General features: G+C 43.2%; 1 protein-coding gene across 1 annotated transcript in view; it reads right to left on the bottom strand.

Annotated features, from left to right (window-relative positions):
• Gldn (gliomedin) overlaps positions 1-23,911 on the bottom strand; it is a 62,444-nt gene extending 38,533 nt beyond the window's left edge. Inside the window, exon 1 of the mRNA XM_008829758.3 lies at positions 23,259-23,911. Within this exon, the coding sequence (XP_008827980.1) occupies positions 23,259-23,621 (363 nt within the window). The 5' untranslated portion in view covers positions 23,622-23,911. The remainder of the gene's footprint in view (positions 1-23,258) is intronic.
• Positions 23,912-24,713: the final 802 nt, after the last annotated feature.

The raw sequence follows: 24,713 nt of genomic DNA, 5'->3' as shown, positions 1-24,713 counted from the left end.
GGGCTAGAGAGATGGCTCAGTGGTTAAGAGCACTGACTGCTCTTGCAGAGAGCCATGTGGTTCGATCCCAGCACCCACATGGCGGCTAACAACGGTCTGTAACTCCAGTTCCAGAGGATCTGACACCTTCTTCTGACCTCCATGGGCATTGTACTACATGGGTGCACTTATACACATGCAGACAATACACTCATATACATAAAAATAAAAATAAAATATTAAAAGAAAAAAGAAAAACTGTGGGCAGAAAGCCAAAAATGATTTTGTCCTCCTCTGATCAGAGTAATTAAGAATTTGGTTGAAAATTTAAAAATTGAGAATCAGAAGTCACAAAAGTTAGATCATCAGATTAAAGAATCACAGTAGTATGGAGAGCTTCTTAGGCTTTGATTTAGGCATTGAAGATGTTGAAGCTGGAGGAGGCCTCTGTGATCATTGCCCACCAGTCACACTTCTGTTGCTCTGTTCCAGTCAGTGTCCCTCGTTGGTCCCACTGAAGACTCAGTCAGGCTTTGTCTAATTCCTAGCTTTGAGAAGCCCAGGCCCCATGGCTCCAGCTGGCTTTTATTTTAATAGCACTTATTATTATGCACTAGTATCTGGCTTATGGATTTAGTCATCATATACCCCTGGTAGGAAAAGTATACAAGGTTAACTGGATGGGAACACTCATCACAACATGGTTTGTGTGGTTAAGCCAGGTAGACAAATAATCATTGATAAGAGACCTGTTAAAAAGATGTGGTGGATCTGTGTGGATTTTCTGGAAAGGTGGCCTTGGCATGCTGTTAAAAGCCCAAGTCACACAACACAATAGGCCCATCATGGTTTCTTTGAAGTTCTGCATGCCCAGCTTCTAGTGACTCAGTGGAACACAGTTTAAAGCTAACTTAGGGGCTGGAGTTGTAGGTCCATTGGAGGAGTGCTTGCCAATCAGGCAGGAGGCCCTGGGTTCCAGTCCAGCACTGGAGATGATAAACCAGGCTGGAGTGTGCCCCAGTTCCAGCACCCTGGACTACATGAGACTCTGTCTCAAAAAAAGAAAACAAAAAAAGCTAGCTTAGATTCTATGTCTCTTTAACAAAGAATGCTCCTTATGACTGTCCTTAATTATGTAAATTACTATTATTATGTATATACAAATGCTCTCACCAGCAAAAGCTCCCAGAATCTGGTAATTATTAGTTTGCCATTAACTAAGATTCCTTGGGCTAGAGACAAAAGGCTATGAATGAGGTGGCTCAGCTGTTTGTCACTGAAGGGTCAGACCACAGATGCTGGAGGACTCCCTCATGGGGGTCTGAAGCTGGGGTCAGTTACCCTGGACTCATCCCTAAGAAAGGCAGGCTCTTGCACTTGGCATGGTGTGAAAGCAATCTGTGGTCCCCAATGGGTACATGCAGTTTGCCTTCATTTAAAAAAAGCTTTTTAGGGGCTGGAGAGATGGCTCAACCGTTAAGAGCACTGACTGCTCTTGCAGAGGACCTGGGTTTGATTCCCAGCACCCACATGGTGGCTACGAAACGTCCTTAACTCCACATCCAGGGGAATCTGAAGCTCTCTTCTGACTTCCATGGTAATGCACAGCACGGGTCCACTCACACACATGCAGGCAATACACTCATACACATAAAATAAAAATAATAAATAAAATATTTTTTTAAAAAAAGCTTTTTAGAGACCCAAGCCCAACCACCCATACCACTTAACCAAAACTTGTCTTCCTGATTTCTTCCTCCCCTGGCCCCAAACATTAATTTTAAACATAAATACAAAATATTCTGTCTTTAGTAACAAGAGTTAATGAAATTAAACTAAGCAGCTATAAATAAGTCAGCTTAAATAGCTCTTTCCTTAAAAAAGAATATGTGGCCACGTGTGGTGGTGCACCCCTATAATCCCAGCATTTGGGAGGTGGAAGGCAGGAGGATCAGGAATTCAAGGTGAGTTCTAGGCCAGCTGGAGCTATACAAACAAACAAATACATATGGTACCCAGTCACGAAAAGAGTCAAAATACTTTGTGTTTTTAAACTGTGCTGGAACCGCTGTAAAAATAATATTTTGTGCATTTCTTTTTTGGCATAAGGTCTTTTAGATTGTGTACTGTTTTCTAAGTCATAACAAAGCCTTGAAATTCTAACTTGATCTGATTCTACTTGTGGTAGCTTCTATGGAACCGATCTGGGGCACGATAGTGAAATTCTGGGGTCTGGCCTCTCAGGCCCCAGCTAACGCCGAGTCTCAAATCTATGGGAAAATCAGCAGGGTCTCAGGCAGTAGGTGCTCATCAGCTCAAGGGAGCTGGCTCTGGTTATCTGCCAGCCCACATCAGTGGCTCTTGTCAGTTCATTCTGCTTGGGATCCTCAGAGCCCAAATGAATCCTCTTTTTTCTGAACCAGCAGCATTTCTCTAGATAGTTGCTGATTCTTATTCCAACTTCTCAGCTAGGCTCTTACTCTTACTGTTAGGGACTGCTGCACCATTTGTCCCATTCACTTGTGCCCAGCATTAGAATTGCAGTGTGCCCATGGTAGGTGCTCAGTAAATACTTGCCCACTGGAAGGGGAATGCTCCTCAAACAACTGTATTTTTTTTTCCTTACTAGTAGTAGCATTCTTACTACTGGGGCTCAGAAAGTCATACCCCAATGCATGATTTTTTGCCAAGTTGAGTACTTTATGTATTTATGAATGACAGGGCCTTGCTCTGTTTCTGAGGCTGGTCTTGAAGTCAATCCTGTTTCTGCTCCCAAGTGCTGGGATTACAGGCCTATGCCATCATGTCCTGCTTGAGTACTCTGAATCAAAAGAATCTAGAAGATTTTAGACGCTGCCTCAGAACTCAGGGTTTTCAAATCAGCAATAACACACACCAAAAAAGGAATTAGTAGAAAAAGACAATAAAATAGTTATTTTAATTGTATTTCATATGTTCAAAATCTCAGTGGTAGAGTATTTTCTTAGTATGTGCAAGGACCTTCAATCCCAAGTACTACAACAACCCCTCCCTGCCCAGAAAAAATTATCCAGAGGATCATTGAACTGTGGGACAACTTTATGTAGTCCAATAATTAGAATCCTGGGCTGGCACGGGAGAAATAAAAATTATTTCAAGTAGTAATGGCAAAAAAAAAAAATCCCAAAATGAATGTAAACAAAACCCCACAGATCTAACAAGATTAGCAAACACCAAACATTAGAGACATGATGAAAAGAGCACCATAGCACATCATACTAGAATTCCTTAAAATGAGATAAAGACAAACTCTCACAGCAAGCCAGAGGGAAAATGACACATTTCATACAGAGGGTCACGCTGAGAACACCTCATCAGAAAATGCAAGCGACAATCTCACAGGGTGACATCATTAAAGTACTGAAAGAAAATCCTTTTTCTTTCCTGCTGTACCAGGGATTGAATCCAGGGCCTCACACATGCTAGGTAACCACACTGCCATTGAGCTCTACCCCCAACCCAAGAAAAATATTTTCAATCTAGAATTCTTCCTTGAAGCTATTTTAAATGAAGCAAAAGATGCTTTTGAGAAAAACAAAAATTATATAAGACGTAGCATATCTACATAAGGAGGTAAAGCTTGCCTTCCTTTTAAAGAGACTAAGGCTTTTTGATTTTTACATTTACCTATATCATGCTCAAGTAAAACGAACCACCTGCTCTTCAACTGCATTCTCTTTTCCTATCCTTCAAGGCTTCACTCAAAATTGATTCCCTTTTTTGGCATGCATATATGTTCACATGTGTGCGGGTGCACACACGGATGTGGAGGCCCAAAGTCCACACCTTCCTCAATCATTCTCCAGTTATTTGCTAAAGCAGAGTCTCTCACTGAACCCAGAGCTTGCAGATTGGCTAGTCTAGCCAGCTTGCCCTGGGGATCCCATCTCTGCCTCTTGGGTGCTGGGATTACAGGTGCCTCCATCTGAGCCTGGCTTTTATGTAAGTTCTAGGGATACAAACTGTGGTCCTCACACTGGCACAGCAAACACTTTATCCACTGAGCCATCTCCCCAGCCTGTTGTCTCCTTAAAACCTTCCCTGATTGCCCGCTGGCCTTACTCATACTCTCTCAGGGTCCTAGTATCCATTTGTCCAGCTCCAAGTATTTGCAGTTTCTTTTCGATTCTGGTAGCTCACACATTTCTCGAGCATGCTTCTTGCTCTTTTCACAAACTGTGTACCCACGCTGCCTATAACAGGCACCAAATCTTTATTTTATGTGTATGGGTGTTATGCCTGCTTGTATGTAAGTGCATCCATGTTGTGCAGTGTCTGTGGAATCTGGAAGAGGGTGTTGGCTCCCCTGGAACTGAGTTACAGACAGTGTTAGCCACCAGGTGGATGCTGGGACTCAAACCCGGGTCTTCTGCAAGAGCAGCCAATGCTCTTAACTGCACTGTCCAGCACCAGCCCTTTGTTATATTAACTTAAATTTTACTTGATTGCTAAAAGTTTTCTTTTTCCTTTAATTTTTTTCCAAGGTATTTTTCACTGACTTAGAGGCTAGATCCTAAGCTTTTTAGTATAAGACAAAGTGGGCACAAAAACTTCATAATACAGATCATTTATTGATTTGTTTTTATTGTTTTGAGACAGGTTCTCGTTATGTGGCTTGGGCTGGCCTGGAATTCACTATGTAGACCAGGATCAGGTTGAACTTGTGGTGATCCTCCTGCCTCTGCTGCCTGTGATGGGATTTCAGATGTATGCCACCACACTGACTAATTGGATTAATTAAATGTACATATAAAAAGAGTGGTCTTCCCCTAACAAGTCTAGACAGTAAGGAGCAGAGGACTCTTGATTGGAGGCTCTGTGTGTCCAGGTGGAATGATGCTGTACTCAGCATTTCTACTGTTTCCCAGTATGCCAGGCAAAAGCCCCTCCTCATCCCACAGGAAGCTATCCACTCAGCTGTGTAATGGAAATGTTAAAGTTGAAAACGTTCAAGGTAGAACTTCGGATCTTTTTTCCAAATTTGTTCTATCACACTTTTTTCTTTCATTGCCCAACCACTAATGTCAGAGTCATTTAACATTAGTGTCTTTTTTTCTCTCACACCTCATATTTAATCTGTCAGAACAGTCCATCAGCTCAAACAGTGGGCATCTAGACACTATCTACCTCTGGTCATTTTCACTGCTACCACCTGGTCCAAGCTCCTAGCCTCTTTTACCTGCATTATTGCAATACCTACCTAGTTGGCCTTCCTCTTCCACTACCCAGTGGGCCCACTCCAAGTTCATTCTCAGCGTGGAGAAGTCACAGTGATTCTTTGTCTTTCCTTTGCTTCTGATCGTCCAAAGATTCCTTGCAAAAAACCAATGTCCTTATGACAGCCTGCCATGAAGGCCCTGGCTCATGAACAGTCCCTTGTTCCTCCTCGTGGTGGTTTGAATGAGAATGTCCCCACAGGCTCCAAGTACTTGGACATTTGGTCCCCAGTTTGTGGCACTGTTTGGGGAGGGTCAAACAGTGGAGGTGTGGCCATGCTGGAGGAAGCACATCACCTAGGGCAGGCTTTGAGAGCTCTTAAGTCTCACTGGATTTCCAATTTTGCTCTGCTTCCTGTGTTTGCTTGGAAATGTGATCTCTTGGGTTTCGGTTCCTGTCACTATGCCCTTATGGATTCTAATCCTCTGGAACTGTAAGCTCAAACAAACTCTTCTTTTATAAGTTCTCTTGGTCATGCTGTTTTATCACAGCAACAGAAAACTTAACTCATACACTCCTCCAATGACCTTTCCTACTTCTTTTCTCTCACTCTGTTCCAATCACCTTCTATCCTCAGAGCTTGGACCCTCTCTCACCCCAGGGCCTTTGTACTGCTCCCTCTCACCCAATGGCTCTTCCCTTAGATACCCACATAGTTCATTCCCTTATCTCCTCAGGTCTTTGCCCAAATGTTATCTTCTCAGTGGGGCCTTCTGCGCTCCATATTACGGAGAATTACATGTTCCTATTTCTCTTCATAGCTCCCTTCCCTGCTTATTGCTTTCTGTAACACTCATCACCTTCTAATATACATAATATGATGATTTACTGTATTCTTTAGGTCTACCTTTCTCTTCCTAGTACATAAATTCCAAGAGGTCACAGACTCAATTTTTTGTTTACACTGTGCCTTTGGTGTGTACGTGTTTTATTTGTGTGTGCATGTGCACCTGCATGCATATGTGTATGTGTGTGCATGCGTATAGTCGGGAGGTCAATGCTGAACACCTTTTATCACTCTCCACTCTATTTTTTGATGCAGAGTCTCTCTTTGAACCTGGAGCTTGCGGGTTGGCTAGACTGGCTGGTTAGCAAGCTCCAGGATTCCTCCTGCCTGTACCACCCTCCTTCCTGCTGGATTTACAGATGCATGCTGCCCTGCCTGTTTTTTACATGGTGCTGAGGAATCAAATTCAGGTCCTCCTTACTGCAAGCACTTTATCAACTGAGCCATCGACCCAGTCCCCCATACCATGTCTTGTGCATGTCCATCGTAGGAGCTCAGTGATCAATGGATGAATTTCTGACAAGAAATCAGTTTTCTGAGTCGTATTACCAGCACCTCATAGCTCTTTGGAAGTGTCACGAAATCCGAGAAAGGAACTTTGAAATTGCTCCAGGGCCTACCTCCAAAACTTTAATAGGGCAAGAAACCAGGGACAGAATCTGGCAGGTGCCTGTGTTTTCACTTGTACTTAGGAACTGTGCATCAATCACTCATGCAGTAGTTATCAAATATCTCTGTAAGCACTTAACAAAGAGCTATGAGATAGATTTTAAAGGGGCAAGGTGACTAATGGGGAAAATCAAGACCAAAACATAAAATTTTAGTTGTAAAATAGAAACAAATAAGTGCAGAAGTCAGGGCAGGAGAGAGGAGTACTTTGAACAGAGTGGAGAATCACTTGTATCTCCGCACCTCTAATGGAGCCTTTGAAGCAGGAGAGCTGCTAGAACAGTCTTTCACTAATCCCTAATAGCAGTGTTTTATGTTCATGCTGTTCTTCTCAACAAGCATAGTCAGATGATTTCTGATGTGCCTAAGCATTTTTATCCTTTCCCAATAGTCAGAAAAACTTGAAGAAATTATGGTTAAGCAATTTGCTTGTTTTAAGAACAAAGAATGAAGCCATTATCCCCAAACTCCCTATGGCATGCTGTGTACACAACACATTTGTGAAGATGCTTTTCAGCCTAATCGGCCCTCTCTCCCTCAGCACCAGAGTCTCCTCAACTGACCACTCCAGAAAACACTTGAATGTGGTCATTGGGGGTATAGTGAGATGCTTATCTACAAAACTACTGTTGATACTATTAGTGTCAGTATCTGCTGGATGACAGCTTTGGTTTAACAAGCGTGCAGATTTAATCAACGAAAGAGTGAACGCATAAGTTCATCTTAGACTTAATGAATTTTTAATATTTGTAAATTATACTTAGTGTAATTAGAATCTTTTTAAAAACCTTTATTACATGTGTGCATGCTCATGTGTCTGTGGAGGTCAGGGAAGAACTTGCAGGAGTTGGTTCTCTCCTTCTACCATGTGAGTCCTGGACATTGAACTCAAGTTGTCAGGCTTAGAGGCAGGACCCACAGAGTCATTTACTGGCCCTTGTAATTAACATTTAAAATATTTTATTTATGATTTTTATTTTATGTGTAAGAGTATATTGCCTGCATGTATGTGAGTGCACCCACGTCCTGCAATGCCGTGGAGATAAGAAGAAGGCATGGGATCCCTTGGAACCGGAGTTATGGACAGTTGTTAGCCATCATGTGGATGCTAAGAATCGAACCTGGGTCCTCTGCAAGAGTAGTCAGTGCTCTTAACCACTGAGCCATCTCTCCAGTCCTGTAATTAACTTTAAAATCCAGTATCCAAAAAAACATTTTTCCCCTTTTGAACCCATTAATCATCAAAACAACTATCTAAGAAAGCTTTTTTTTTCTCTAGAAGGCTGTGTGTTGACCTAGTTGCCAAGATTCCAAAAATCAATCATACTAGAATCCACCCTTTCTATAAAAAAAATATTTATTTACTTATTTATTGAGACAGGATCTCACCATGCAGACCAGGCTGAACTTTAACTGATAGAGCCCTAGCTGCCTGCCTCTTCCTTCTGAGTGTTGGGATTGCAGGTGTGTCCCACTGTGCCCAGCTGTGTAGGTTTTGATTCTATCCCAGATTTGTTTTATAACAAATCTGCCACATAACCTGTAGTACAGAAAGACAGCATTTGAGAAATCTAAAGTAACAATGAGTTACATAAATGGAGTTCTGGGGAGCATCTATGGTCCTTGCATGGCTTACGTAATTGAATCATTATGATAACTCATAGCTTAGGTATTTCTGCTATTGCCTTCAGAGGCTGAATGACCTGCTGAAGGCCACACAGCTAACCAGGGACCCAGGATTAAAGTATTGTCTGATTCTAGAGCTTTCATTCTGAGCTGGGATGAAGGTTTGGGTTGTATTGAAGCTTGCTTTTTTATTTTTATTATTTTTGAAATTTTATCTGTATGAGTGTATTGCCTGCATGTGGGTTAAGTGCACCAGTGCCGTGCAATGCCCTCGGAGGTCAGAAGAGGGTGTTGAATGCCCTGGAACTGGAGTTAAGGATGGTTGTTAGCTGCCATGTGAGTGCTGGGAACCAAACCCGGGTCCTCTGCAAGAACAGCCAGTGCTCTTAACTGCTGCACCATCTCTCCAGCCCTCAAAGAGCTTTCTGTTCAGAGAATTTGATGACAATGTCCACAAAGGGGAAAGGGTGTTTTTTTTCCTTCTGACAGGATTCTAAACTGTTACCTGAAACTTATTCCTAGTATTTTACAGTTTGTAGATAGAACTCAGGCAGAGCTCCTGAAGTTCCCAGCACTTTGACAAACATAAGAAACTTTTTCTTGAGTGGCAGGTGAAGGGATTACTGTATCACTCAGAACAAACTCCACAAATTGCATTTTGAATGATCTTTAGTTGGTCTCTTTGTTTTACCTCTACCTTTCAGTAAAGAAAATTGTGTCTTGAACTTTAGCTAAACTAGAAGCAAATTATATCCATTTAAGTCAGAGCTGTTAAAACTCAAAGATCTACATAAAAGCAACTGATGGGCTGAAAATGCTCCTTTTGTAACAGAATCACAACCTCAAACTTCGGCTTGTTTCATACAGCATGACCTTTAGTCTGCAGATAAAATGCATGTAAATTAAGCTTGAATGTCAACTAGATTTAGCCAAGGATTCCTTTTTGATGGTAGTGAGGGGGGCAGTATGAGGAATGCAGAGGGGGTAAAAAGAATGCCATTTAAAAAATCACATAAGTGTGTTTTATCAATGACTATTGTTCTGATAATTCCCACTTAGGTAACCATTTCCTAGGGAACACAAGACCCTAAGAAGGAGTTGTTCTCCTTTCTTAGCATGTTCTTTGCTGTGACTTCCCCCAGGGCCTTGTGCATGCTAGGCAACCACTCTCCCTTTGAGATACATCCCCTATCCCATTTTGTTGTGACTGACATTAACATTTAGGTTGTTTTATGGCAATCTAGGATTCTAGAGGTCCAATAATTTCCCAAAGCAGCAGCTAGATGCACAGACACATAGAAGTCTAAAGGAATTGAAAGTAAAGAACAAGCTCAGAGCTTGGAGCAAGAGGGCTGACAAGGGCTGGAGAGATGGCTCAGCAGTTAAGAGCATTCGTGCTCTTCCAGATGACCTGAGTTGGATTCCCAGCACCCATATCAGGTGGGTCACAGCGGATAACTCCAGCTTCAAAGGATCCGCCATCCTTTGGCCTCCAGTGGCAACATACACGTGGCATTCACTCACACATACACATAAATAAAATTACTAATGAATCATCTTTTTTAAAAAAACAGAGCTAGCAATTAGGTAGTCCTGTGTGACTCCTGTGACTGGTTCTGGCTTGTTTTTTTTATCTCCTGCTTCCTAATTTTTATGTCGAAACCAATGTGTTAGGGAACAGTAGGAGGTGGTGCTGTGAACAATAAAGATAACAAGGACACAGAAGCAGAGCCTTCATGAGTGGGATTCATGTCTATATAAAAATAAAAGCTAGGTCTCAGAAAGCTGCCCTGCTCCTATTGTTGGAGGGTGCCACCTAGGAAGCAGAGTATGATCCTCCCCAGTCACTGACTAGCTGGCATCTAGAAAGTAGACTTCCAAACTATCAGGGCTGTGAGAAGTGAATTTCTGTTGTTTAAAAGCACCCCAGCCTATGGTATTTTGTTATGGGAGCCTTAATGTACTAAGGTAGTGATTGATCTTCTTGGTTACTTGTTTGTTTGTAGTAATAGGAATTAAAAGTAGGGCCTTGCACATACTTGTCACAAGCTCTACCACTGAGCTTCAGCCTCAGCCCAAAGATTAATCTTAATAACAACAATAATGAATACTTACTGAGGTTCTGGCTATAATATCAGATACAGGTACTTCCATTATCTTCAAACCTCCTAGAAACCCCATAAGATAGGCATTACAGGTAAGGAACCGGAGGCTTGGGAAAGTCAAAAGATGCTCAAGTTCACCCTGGCTACTAAGCCACAGGTCTAGAATGTGAATCCATCTGACTTCCATGACCTCTGTGCTCATTCCTGCATACTTCAGGAATCAGTCTGGCAGAGAATTTGCCTGAGGAACTAACAGTGAAGAAGGGATGCTGGATTGTATTGCTGGAGTTGGGGGCAGGCACATGAGGGCTGAAGTCACAGCAGGGGGCATAAGCCTTCCACAGAGGGACCCTGGGACAATGGCACTAGGAGGACCTGTGGGCTGAGAACCCATACAGAAAGAGTCCTTGGCCAGCAGCCCTTGGTCTGTGATTTAGTGCATGGTGCTGCTCCAGATGGGCTGATCTGCGGCCTCTGCTAGCTCCCGAGGGGAGAAAGGCACTTTTCTGGGATTGTGTGGCTTTGAGTTCCAAGACAAAAATCTGTTAATCCCTAACATGTTCACAGCGAAGGATGAGGGGAGGCAGGGAAATAGTGGGGTAAAGATGAGAGCAGGCGATTCACTGAGCTCTAGAAGGCTCCATCTTACTTGGGCTCAGCAGGTTTGTCCCTACTGCCTCTAGTTTGGCTGCTTTGGCTAATAACCCTGAAGTGGCTTTTTTTTTTTGTCTTTTTGAGACATGGTCTCCCTGTAGCCCCAGCTGTCCTGGAACTCACAATGTAGACCAGGCTGGCCTTGAACTCACAAACATCTGCCTGCCTCTGCCTCCCAAGTGCTGGGATTAAAGGCCTGTGCCACCATGCCTGGCTTGAGATGGCTTTCTTAATCTCATTTTACACTTTATATTTTTACTTTTCTTATTTTATATCTTATGTGTATGAGTGTATTATCTGTACCTAAGTGCACTCATGTCCTGCAATACCTGTGGACATCAGAAGAGGGTGTCAGATTCCCCTGGAACTGGAGTTATGGACAGTTGCTAGCTGCCATGTGGGTGCTGGGAATTGAACCCAGGTCCAGGGCTCTTAACTGCTGATCCATCTCTCCAGTTCATCATTTGACACTTTTCAAAAGATTTGATTTTGATTTTTGTGTGTGTATATGCTATATGGTGTGGATGACCACGGAGGCCAGAAGAGGGTAGAGCCCTTGGAGCTGGAGGGAGCTGCCTAATGTGGATGCTTGGAATTGAACTTGGATCTCTGAAAGAACAGTGAGTGCTCTTAAGTGCTGAGACATCTCTTTAGTCCCTAATCTCATTTTAATAGCTCCATGGGAACAGGTCCACATGGCTTCAAAATGTCCGTTTGGCCAACTGCCTTATTCTCATGGCTCCAGATGCTCAATCCTGACCCACTTATTTTTCCCATATGTCCTTATAGAATCATGATTGTTATATAGCTGTCCCTCAGAGGCTGACAGAGGGCCTCCCTGCCACCAGATCCACAGACACTCAAGTCTTGTAAGGCAACACAGTATATGCATATAACTCATGCATATCTTGCTATACACTTGAAACCATCTCTAGGTGGGTAGTACAAGAAAAATATTTACACACGTTTGATATGGAAACAATTATTTTCAGGGAGTGTGGTGGCACATGCCTGTAATATTAGTGCTTGGGAGATGAAGGCAGGAAGATCATAAGCTTCTAAGGCCATCCTAAGCTACATATAGAATTGGAGACTAGTCTGTGTTACATGAGCCCTTGTCTCAAAAAGCAAACAAATGGTTGGGGAGATGGTTCAGTCAGTAAAGTGATTGCTGAGCAAGTGCAAGGACTTGAGTCTGGATCCCCAACACCCATGTAAAAGCTGGGCACAGTAGTGTGCCTGTAATCCTGGCACGGGGGTGGTGCACGGGAGACAGGAGAATCCATGGCTGTTCACAACTGCCTGCAACTCCAGCTCCAGGGGATCTACTGTGGTCTTTTGGCCTCCTGCACTCAGGTTGCATGTGCATCTAAAACCTAAACACACACACACAGATACACACACACAGACACACAATTAAAAAGAAAAACAAATATTTAAAAAATTAAAAAGCATAAAAAAAGCCCAAATCAAACTAAATGCCAAAAAATTACTTCGACCTCAACCATAATAACAACCATACAGTGAAACAATTGTAATTTTCGAGAATCAAGCTGATAAATACGGAGGTTGTGGTCAAACTAAATAAAGCCAGTTTGTTCAAAACCTGCTACACTCATGACTGGATGTCCTAATATGGCCTCTAGCAATATGAATGCTGTTTAACCAAAATAGTGCCACCAACTAATTTTTTCTTTTTTCCTTCTTTTTTTTTTCTGCATTGTTAATATTTAAAAGTTGAGATGTTTCATATGAAAAGTTGGGTGTTTTCTCTAAAAAAAAAAATTAAGAGATCAGGCCTAGTAGGCTGTGGTTCTTGTGAGCAGTCATCAGTGACAACTTCCTTCAGACAGGGCATGTGCTGTAGTGTGGATGTGTCCTCCCAAAGTCATTTTGGAATTCAAACCCTCAAATTCATATCTTACTGGTATGTGGAGGTGGGGACTTTGCGGGGTGCTTAGGAGAGAAAGAGAAGTCTGGCTAACTAACTGGCTGTGTTTAGCCTTTGATGCTCTGCTATGATATCATGCAGTAGGAAGGTCCTCACTAGATCCAGTACAATGCTCTTGGACCTCCAGCCTTCAGAACCACAAGCCCAATTAACTTTTATTCTTTATAAACTACCCGCTATCAGGTATTCTGTTATAATAACAGAAAATGAACTAAAAACTTCAAGCTGTCATGGTCCGTAATAAGCCCAGGAGCTGTGCCACCTGTCTGTATGTAAGTGATTATGAGTCTTTTTATTTGCATTAAGAAGAAAGTAACACAGTCATGTCATAAAAAAGTTAAAAAGAATACACAAAACTAAATAATAGTGAAAGGTTTATTCTTGACCTCTGTAAATACGAGCTTTTGTTAGTTTCTGTGATTATTTTCTATCTTCTTGCATACAGGGTAATACAACACATACTTTCCTCTGACTCACTTTCCTCATTTAGAATGTAACCTGGGGATTGTTCCAGGTGAGAATTCCCTCGTTCTTGTTTCCCTGCTACTTAGCAGTGGGGTAGGAACTGTTATTTAACTTTAAAAAATATTTTGGAGAAATGGCTCAGTGGTTAAGAGCACTGACTGCTCTTACAGAGGACCCGGGCTCGATTCCCAGCACCCACATGGCGGCTATGAACTGTCCTTAACTCCAGTTCCAGGAGAATCTGAAGCCATCTTCTGACCTCCAAGGTATTGCACGACATGGGTACACTCACATACATGCAGGCAATACACTCATACACATAAAATAAAAATAATAACTGGCTGTTCTTACAGAAGACCTGGGTTTGAATCCCAGCACCCATATGGCAGCTAACAACTGTCCATAACTCCAGTTCCAGGTGATCCGATGGCCTCTTCTGTCCTTGCCGGCATTGCACGACATGGGTGCACTTACCTACATGCAGGCAATACACTCATACACATAAAATAAAAAATAATAAAATATTTAAAAATATTTAATCTATTATTTTTAATTTTATGTGTATGACTATAATGCCTGCAAGTAGGTAGGTACACCACACCTGTGTTGTGAAGTGCCTGCAGAGGTCAGAAGAGGGTCGGATTCCCTGAAACTTGAGTTACAGTTAGCTACAATGTGGGTGCTGGGACTTGAACCCATGTCCCCTACAAGAGGAGGCAATGCTCTTAACCACTGAGTCAATTCTCCTGCTCCCCAATAATTTAACTTAAATAAACTGCATTGATGAATATGGTCATTTATAGTCTTTTGCTTTCAAAAAGATTTGGCTATGAGTGATTATGTCATATTACTCCTGGGTGAGACAGTCTATCATGCAAGACAAAAAGGGGAAATGTATTCGTAATTTTCCTGGACTTGTTAAAGATTTGTACATGGGCTGCACCATGTGCATTCCAGCAGTAAAGCCAGAGCATGTTCGTTTTCCTTCAGCATCCTCAGTGCAGGGTGGTATCAGACTTTTATCATTTGGTCATTAAGACTAATGAAACTGTATTTTAGGGTAGGTTCAATTTACATTTTTAAATTAAGACTTTTTCCACATGCATAAGAGACATTTGTGGGGGAAATACTGGGGGTAAAATGTTTAATCAGGGATGAGGACAGTGGTCTACCTAGTGAGAGCCAGGTCAGCTGGAGCTACAGGGAGACCCTGTTTCAAAAAGACATAGTTTAAGCAAGGGTAGCATACATGGATAGACACTGAGTCCCCTAAGACATGGTTTATTAAATGAAAATCTCAGTGCTAGGCATGTAATACCTCCTTACAAGTTATTGATCAGGGAGGTCCCAGAGGCATCCAAAACAATACAGGCTAATGTCCACCATATTGGATGCCCACCAGAACTTGATGGTAAGACCCTATTGCTGAAGACACAACACATTTTGGTTACAGAACATGAAGAAAGCAATCTCAAACTGATTTGCAAACTTCCTTCCTGCTGACTAGCTTTCATAGTGCCAGAGGGTGTTACTGTAGGCCACTGGAGGAGAAAAGTTATCAATAGTCTTACTCTACACTGGACTGTGATTGTTATAATTCCAACCTGCCAAGCAAGACATACCCACTGGTGCAATAGTGGCATGACTGTTATGGAAGTAACCAGCCACTTTCTGATAGGATTTGAGGCCTGCTCCATAGAAGGGAATTTGTGCCTGGTACTGTAAACCTGGTAAAATACCCATGGATGGGAAGGTCGTGGGCCTAGGGGAGACCTACTATTATAGTTTTGCTAAATGGATATGTTCTCAAACTGCCTTCTTAATATTTATGTTTATACCCATAGACTTATGCTTCCCTCAACATAAAGGTCAGAGAAACTTCTTTCTGCAGTGAGCAGTGGTTAATGAAGAAACTCATAGCCATTCAAAGTCTTGAGAATGAGTGACATTTGAGTGCTCAGCCATAGATGAGCCATCTATATTAACTGTGCTAGGGCTCAGGGAACATCATGGAAGAGGGAATGGACAGATTGTAAGAGCTGGAGGATGAGGAGGAGTGCTGTGAAACGCTGTCTTCTGGATGTGACATGCCATTGCACTCATGAACTCACAGCAGCTGTGGTGGACCTGAAAAAGAACTGCACAAGATCAAGCCAACAAGATGAGTCAACAGTCCAGAAGGCTGTACCAATTGGACTGTCAGTTACAAAACAAAAATGAAAAGGACATGAGGATGGGAGGGGGAGGTGATGGGGTGTGTCCAAGAGGAGTGGGAGGGGGGAACTGGTGGTGGACATGATCAAGATACATACTATACATGCATGAAATTATCAAAGAATAAATAAAAATCTCTAAAAAGCAGAAAGACATTTGTATTTATTGTCCCGAGAAGCATCTGTTCCATTTTCTCATTGGATTCTACTGCTGAATTTCCTATCAAATTCTTTTTATTTCTCATCAATTTAGGTTTGGGCACCATTTGATAGGTAAAAATTTGGCAGAGAATGAGCAAATGGAGGAGGAAGCACCAGGACACAGATAAAACTCTCAGTGGGCTAGAGCTTTATTTTGCATGGGACACGTTCCCTTTAGGGAAGGGAAAATGTCTGCCCAGGTCTTGAGCTGGGGTCTTTTAAAAAGGGAGGTTTCTGCTTCATGCAGAAGGTGGGAAGATATATATTTTTTTAAAGTTGGGTGTGGGGGGAGTGGGAGAGTGGGACTGTTAAAACCTGTTCTCTTTAGAGATCAAAGGGGAAGCCTGCTGTGTTGGCCAAAGAGTGGAGAAAAGTCTGCTTCTCTTGACTTCAAAGACCAAGGTGCTTATCAACTCAGTTCCCTTTTCTCAGGAGCTTGAGAAGTCCATGAGACCTGTTGGTGAGGGGGCAGGGCTATCTGAACCTTAACAGATAGGTGTTGCAAATACTTTTTTTCCAGTCTGTCATTTATCTTTTGCCTTTGTTTATGGTGTTCTCTTGTTTTTGTTATTTACAATATAGTTTTTTTTTTTTTTTTTTTGAAAATGAGAATTTTACACTTTTTAGCCTTCACCTGTTGAGCCATCTCAAAGGTCCCTGGTTGTTGACCTTTGATCTTTTTCATTTGTAGAAATTCCTTCTATACTAAATAAAATAAAATAATCAATGCCCCTCCCTTTATTACAATAGCAATTGCTAATAGTTTTCTCCAAAGACTCAAGTTCCATGTAGGGCAATTTGGTAGCATCTTTTAAAATTAAAAAAGTATTCCACTCACAGCAGCCTGGGTCATCTCACATCAATTGATAAAATGAAGACAATCCTGCCCAAGATACACCCTTCTCAGGCAATTCTATACTGTGTTGAGCTGACCAACTTAACCATCACAATGTAAAAACATGCAATATAGTTTGGTCATGGCTTCTTAGTCAGGGTGGTTTGTTATTTACTTCCAGCTTTTAAGCTCTAGCTTGGAGAAAGGCCTTTACAGGAAAAATGAACTTCATGTTGTATTTAAGCAGCTTCAGTTTGATTAAAAATATCAGGGCTGAGTATATCGTACAGGTGTAGAGCAGTTGCCTAGCATCACACCACAAGGTCCTGGGTTCCATCTGAAACTTAAAAAAAACAAAACAGTTGGGCATGGAGGCGCACACACTTGGGAGGCAGAGGCAGGCAAATCTCTGTGATATCAAGGCAAGCCTGGTCAACATAGTAAGTTCCAGGACAGCTGGGACTACAGGGAGACGCTATCTCAAAAATCCACCTAAAACCCAAACCAAAAAACAAAAACCAAAACCCAAACAAAAACAATCCTAAATTTGGGTGTGGTGGTGCATGCCTGTAATCCCAGCATTTAGGAGGGGGAAGTGGAAGGGGCAGGAATTCCAGGTTATCCTTAGCTATTGAGACCCAGTCTCAAAAAAACAAAATACAAACAACAATAACAAAACCTCCTTTGATCCATTTAGAGATAGTTAAGGAGCCCACTATAAGAATAAAGTTATGCTTTTCTAATCTTCACTTTTTTTCTAGAGGGTTGGCCTGTTGTCTCACATTTTACTTTGTTTTTAAGAGAGCATCTCACTGTGTTGTCCTGACTGGCTTCCCCAGCAGCTGGGACTACACATGTGTGCTATCATGCCCAGCTCAATATTGTTTATTAAAACCATTCTTCAACATTGATCTGAGGTGTCTTTACCATGTACTACCTTGATGTGCCTATTTGCAACTATTTGTGGACTTTCTATTCTGTCCTATTGATCAGTCTACTCATATTGCTCACCATTTTAATTACTTGGGCTTTAATTATATTTTCATATCTGGTAGCCTTCCTTATTCCTCTACTTTGTCCAACATTTCCTCATCATGCATGCTGGTAACTTTATTTCCCCATGTAAACTTTAGAATCAATTCATCAACTTGTGGGACATGGGAGAGAACTATGGGTTGTTTTAAATATTGAAGAAGTGTTAGATTGATAAAGTAACTTAAAGAGAGGTAATATATTGTCTTACTTAGCTTTCTATTGCTCTAATAAAATACTCTGACCAAAACCAACTTGGGGAGGAAAGGGTTTATTTGGCTTACACTTCCCAATCACAGTTTATTTCTGAGGGAAGCCAGGGCAGAAACTCAGGAAAGGAACCTGGAGGCAGGAACTGAAGCAAAGACCACGGAGGAATATTGCTTACTGGCTGGTTCCTCTGGCCTGTGCTCGGCCTGCTTTTTCACACAACCCAGGACCACCTGCCCAGGGGTGGCAGCACCCACAGTAGGCTGGGCCCTCCCACATCACTCAACAATCAAGAAAAAGCCTCACAGACCTGCCCACAGGCCAGTTCAACAGAAGAAGTTCTCTAATTGAGAGTCTCTCTCCCTAGGTATGTCAAGTTGTCATTTGAAGCTATCCAGCACAGATGCTAACCTTCCTATCAAAAGACATTTCTTTCCATTTATTTAAATGTTTTAGTAGGCTCTTCCCAACCTGTCCTTACCCCAGCTCCACCCAACCTAAGGCTCAAACCCAGGGCCTTGCAACATGCTGGCAAGTGCTCTACCACTGAGCTACATCCCCAGCCCTTGTTCTGTTTTATTTAGATAGGGTCTTTGTAGGTAGTCCAGACTGGCTTTGAACTAATGATCTACCTGCCTCAGCTTCCAAGTCCTGCCATTTGTTTGGATCTTCTGTAATCTTCAAGGGTGGTTCTTCCGTCCTTTATTAACACCAAAGATAAAATTATATGTATGCATCAGGGTTTTTTGGTCAAGACAGAGGTCTTATGTAGCTGAGGCTGGCCTTGACCTTCTCATCTTCTGTACATCCAGAGTGCTGGGATCATAGTCATGCAACACTATATCCAGTTCCACACATCTTTTGTGCATTTTTTTCCATTACATATTCCAGAGATTTGTTGGGAAACCCTGCTGTTAGGGTTGTAGTTCTCCATGTCCGGATAGCCCTAAGGGGCTCGGTGCCAAATGGAAGGATTCCCTTTTTCAGCAGGGGGCCTCCTGCTCTCTTCCTGGATTACCTGGAAAGTGCCACCAAGCATGGATGCCACACCTTATTTGGAACATGACCTTTTTCATAGTTACCTGGAGTAAAAACTACCCCTAGGTTTTTTCTATATGATAATCAGGCATTGCCTGATAGTCTGGAAGATAGGAGCCCACTGCCACATGTAAATAAAGCATACTATGAGAACCTATCAGCTAAGGCTTTGGCTACTGCCTCCACACTATAATTTCTCTAGTTCTCCCACTGAATAAACGGAGCTGTTTCACTGTGTCTGGAGCTGTATCACTGCTGTTTCACTGCGCCTGGGACCAGCCTCCCCGGAAGGGCTTTCTTCCATCAGTGCTCACTGGCTGTCCTGACCCCGTTTGTCGCTTCTGCTCCCCCTGCCCTTGTGGGCCAGTGGCCAACGACCCGCGAAGAGAGTGAGAGACCCCTGCAGAGATTCATTGCAATACTTTTGTATCTTGCTTCCCACTGAATTCTGTTGTTGTTTATAGCAGGTTATCAACAGATTTTCTTGGGTTATCTAAGTATATAATAATACGATCTGACTAGAACCAGACTTTGATTCCCTAACACATTTCTAGATTACCTTCCTTGTCTAGATTCTCTGGCTAATCCTAGGATAATGTGAAGTGCTTACTGTTACAGTGGGCGTCTCTCTCAATAATGATTAATAGGACCATCTCTGGGCTTTCTCTGTTAAGTGGAAAGCTGGTTTGGGGGCTGTGTGAGATACTAGTTATATTTTATCTTATTAATGAATAATGTTTTAAGTTACATCATAATTGAGTATTTAAAAAATTAAGCATAGAGCTAAGCATGGCAAGCCTAGTGTTCAGGAGGCTGAGGCAGGTTCAAGGCCAATCTGGGTTACATGGTGAAACTGTCTTAAAAAAAAATCTAGCACAGGTGTTAAATTTTGTCAAATGTCTTTTTAGTATCTGAAAGTCACAGACTCATATCTGTTTTCCATGAATAAATCATTTGGATTTACTTCAAAATAGTAAGACTGACTTGTTAGAGAGATGCTCAGACTTTTGAATGCTATATTAGGTATAGTGTGAGCATGATGCCCCAAGGATAACAATTGTGCAAATACATTCACTAGCCACAGAGCAGTATGGATTCTCTATGTTTACTTAATTTGATTTTTGTGAAATTCTTCTAAATGCTCTAGATTTGGGGTAAGAAAAGGTAGGATATCAAAGCTATCAGAGCATCAGTAAAGGTAAGATATGAAGAAAGAGGAGGGGGAGGGGAGGGGAGGGGAGAGGAGGGGGAGAGGAGAACAGGGCAGAGGAGACAAGAGCAGAGGAGAGGGGAGGGGAGGGAGGAGGAGGGAGGGGAGGGGCAAGAGGAAGGAAGGGGAGCTTTGTCCACTGTCCCACTTAACACTTTACTACTAAAGTACTCACTTGTTTTTAAAATATTGAATATGCTTGGCTATGCCAAATTAACTGTACTTCAGTAATAATTACTGATCTCTTTTTTTTTTCAAACAAAGTCATTTGCAGCTGTTAACCAGCTTCTGGTCAGAATGTGCTGATCAGAATCACCAAGCTGAGTAATGTACTTTTAGCCAAAAGCACAGAAATGAGCCTCGAGGAAGCTTATTTTGGATAAACAGATCATTCTGGAACAGTTTTTGAAATGCTGAGATTAGTTTGCATAGAGCTTGCTTCTTTGTTTCTAGATATTTCTAATGCAGAGTTTCAGTGAGGCCCTCAGACAGTCCAGGAATCTTCTAAGATCATTCAAGATCTTGTGCTGAATAAAAAGGCCAGGGGAAGGTGTATACTTAAACCATAAGAAGCATGCATACCTATCTCCAGGATTGATCTAGATCCTTCTCTTAACTCTACTAGAGGTGCTCAGTGATGTTTTCTGATGAGTTGGTTTCTCATGTGAATAATTCTCTGTTCTAAGAAAAGCAAAGAGTAAAACAGAACATTTGTAAGGATTAATAGCTAGAATAAAGTAAAAAAGGCTTTTCAGCAGTAAAATTGGCTCTTCTGCTTGCAGCAAGGGGATTCAGGCATCAGTAACTTTTCAGGCTGCTCTGATGGTTCCAATATGTAGCCAGTGTTCTAGGACCTCCCTGCTCCAAGTGCGGCCCTCAGACCAGCAGCACTGGTATCACTGAGCACTTGTTAGCCATACAGTCTCAGGCCCTTCCTTAGACCTTCTGAATCAAAAGTTGTACTTTCACCACATTCCCAAAATATTCATGTGCACAGTGGAGCTGCAGTGTTTCTTAAAGTCTGAGTCCTGGACTACCTGCATGAGGAGGACTGACACTCATCTATGTGACAGTCGCCTTCTGGCCTTGAGGCATCTCCCTCAGTGACTCAAAAGGGTCAAAACACAGGAGCTGCAGGTGAGAGATCAGCTGGTGCTGATCTGCAAATGCCCAGCTGGACAGCTGCTACAGGTGTTGACTCTGCCAGGATACCTAGAGTTATATCTAGCTTTTGGAACGACATGGAGATGAATCCATTCTCTTGTGTTAATGACTGAATAGGCTGCAATTTTGATCCAAATTCTCTACCTTAAAAGCAGTATTAAAAATATAAAGTGCTGATGCTCAGATAGATGCTCAGATAGAGTTTAAAAAAAAAAAAAACACCCTTAAAATGCAGAGTGGAGCACCAAGAGAGAGCAATCCTCTAAGGACATTTCTTCATCTTACAGAGTTTATTTTTTAATTTTAATTTTTAAAATTTTTGCTCAGGCTTAGATTTTTAAATGTTTATGCGAGTAAAAAAGTAAAGCCAGAAATGGAAAATTTGACCTTTCACAAAGATGTGTGTATTTGAAGTGTATATTTGTAGTTTTAAAAGCATTTACGCTCACTTAAGATATTTAAAAGCTTCTCTGACAACAAATGTTTTAAGTAGGCTTCTCTTCAAATATGTAGGATTCCAAAAAGGCTCAGAGGACTTGGGGTCACAACTGAGTTGTTTTTTTTTCTAGTTATAAAGTGAAATAAGAGTATAGCTATTGTAATGGACAGTTGGGAAGGTGGACTGGAATGTGATCCAAATGACTGAATTAAAATCCCAAACTCTTAAAATTGGAATAAAGACTGGGGGGCTTTGTTTAAGTTTTTCCTTTGGTAATTTTTTAAAAATGTTTTACTTTTTATTTTATTTTAAATTGAATTTTTGTGTATTTCATACAGAACAAATATTTCTTAAATACTGGAGAGGGGATGTGCAATGGGGTCACTTAGAAAATGTAAAGGAGAGGCCCAGGGGTGTGGTGGAACATGGCTGTAATCCTGGCACCTGGGAGACAGAAGATCTGAAGTTCAAGGTTACCCTTGTCTACATAGGACGTTCAAGGCCATCTTGGGTTACACGAAACCCTGTCTCAAAAATAAAATGTTTTAAGAAGAAAGAAAAGGAGGCCAAGTAAGGTGCTGCATGCCTTTGATCCCAGCACTTGAGAGGCAGAGGCAGGTGGATCTCTGTGAGCTCAAGGCCAAGCCTGTTCTACACAGTGAGTACCAGGCTAGCTGGGGCTACAGAGAGAACCTGTCTCAAAAAGCCCCCCCAAAAGGAAAATAAAAGGCAATAATGGACCCATCCCTAGAAGCATGTGCCACGTGTGAGGATGCACACACACAGGCAATTCTGGAGTTCCACAGACAACCAGGAGCTTGTGTGGAAAGCAATCATGGGCCCCACAGTAAGAACCTCAGCTTTGACGGTGCATGTTAACATAGTAATAAATGTTGCACTACACAATTTTCTCCCATTTTGAACAGCTTGAGATCCATGAAGAACTTTCAGCATCTAGGTCTTGGGTGGGTAGTTTCGTCTGCAAGCTTGTGGAGGAGTCCAGGCCAGATGAAAAGCGAGACCACTGGAGGTGCCAGGGAAAAGGTCCCTTTATAGATATAAGAAAACACTTTCCTTCCAGAGGCTCAGCCACAGGCAAGCTGCCTCAGTGGTTCAGTTCACACCCAGAGGAGAAAACTTATATCAAAAGTTGGGAGGCAAAGCGGACTCAATACTATTTACGACCCTCATTTACCTGTAGACTCAAAAGAAGTCAGAGGTGGGAGAGACTTGCCTCGCCCGCTCCAGCAAAGGAGGAACCCGGTCCCAAAGGATTAAGTTGCTTGCCAGGGTGATTCCCTAGCCACGCTCACACCCGGGCTGTCTTGGCAGTGCCTCGCCCCTGGCCAGCGGCACCTAGGGGGCCAGGCCCGCGCTCCCACCACCTCCCGCCCAGCCCGCGGGCTCCGCGAGCCCTAGCCTACCGGCACCATGGAGTAGGTCATCATCATCAGCATATCCTGGCTCTCCGCGCGGATGTGCGGCGTTGGCTCTCCGCCGTGGCTGCGCTTGTTGCGCGCGGCGCTCGCGGGGTCCGGAGGTGGCACGGCCGCTCGGCGTGGCGCGCGGCTCAACTCGGCCAGAAAGGCGCGTAGGGCGCCGTCCTCGCGCTGCTCCCGGCCGCACTGCGCTTCCAGCGCCCTCAGCGCCGCGCTAAGCCCACGCCACTGGCACAGCGCGAACACCGTGCCCGCGGCGTTCAGCACCGCCAGCACCGCCAGTGCCGCCAGGGCGCCGCGCAGCCCGCAGCCTGCTGTCCCGCGGCCTCGCTCTGCGGCTCGGGTCATGTCTGCGGGCTCCGCCGGGCCTGGCAGCGCGGGGCAGGAGTCTGCCTCCTCCCGCAGTGCCGGGCTTTAAATACGCCTCCGGCCGGCGGTGAGATGGTGCCCGAGCCGGGAGTTATGCCGCCGCCCTTGGACCCGAGTGGCGAGGCGGATTGGGGACAGTAGTCGTGGCGCCCCGGCAGCCCAGAGGGACAGGAGGGCAGCGAGGGGGTGAGGAGCTAGTGGAGACAGTGTGGAGGAGGGACGGCCAAGCAAACAGCAAACAGGCCTCTCCTCCTTTTCCTGTTACCCGTGGGCATTGCCAGGGCCCAGACAGGCATAGCCAGGGTCAGACTGAGGGGGAGGGCAGAATTCTTAAAGCCTGAGAAGTTTCTAGATTCCACCCTCCTTCTCCCTCCACAGCAGAAAATCATCAGCATGCCCAAACGCCAAGGCATGTGTCACTGTTGCTGGGAGGTCAGGGCTGGGCCCAGTTCCAAGCTGCGGTCACCCTTTCCCCAGGCCACCGTGTGCCCACAGAAGACCCCAAGAAATCTTTTCCAGAAGAGGGACAGGTAGGGACAGGGAAACAGTTGGTATTAGAAGGTTAAAAGGCCACCCATCAGAACCAGAAAAGCCAGGCCTGCCTAGCAAGGAGGGTCACCCCCCCCCCCAAAGACTTCTGGAATATGGCAAGCTAAGAACTTAAGAACTGCCCCATGAGATCCAAACCTAGGAGGTGACAGAGTGATAACTAAAAAATTATTAATAAAAGGGATTTTAACCCAATAAACTATGGGAAAGCTGTCTAAAGAAAAGAAAAAACTCCCTCCCTCCCTTTTCCTCTCTTTTCAGTGCCAGAGATCAAACCCAGGGTTTTGAACATGAGTAGGTAATCCTTGCTTTTTTAAAGATAGGATTTCACTATGTAGGCTAAGGCTGGCCTTGAACTTAATCTTGCTTCAGCCTCCTAAGTGCTGAATTACAGGTGCACACTATGCCCTAGCATCTGAGTTATTTTGAGCATGTCCCCCAAACATACTGAGGTTCTTCCTAGCTGAAAAGCTGAAGAGCCAGGCCAGGGTTGGGACCTTACTTAGGCTATCCCATTACCCT

The sequence above is a fragment of the Nannospalax galili genome, unplaced genomic scaffold, assembly GCF_000622305.1.
Source record: "Nannospalax galili isolate Female #2095 unplaced genomic scaffold, S.galili_v1.0 scaffold213, whole genome shotgun sequence".
NCBI classification, from domain to species: Eukaryota; Metazoa; Chordata; class Mammalia; order Rodentia; family Spalacidae; genus Nannospalax; species Nannospalax galili.
Note: the sequence above shows the minus strand (reverse complement) of the source record. Positions and strands in the feature narration are given on the sequence as shown.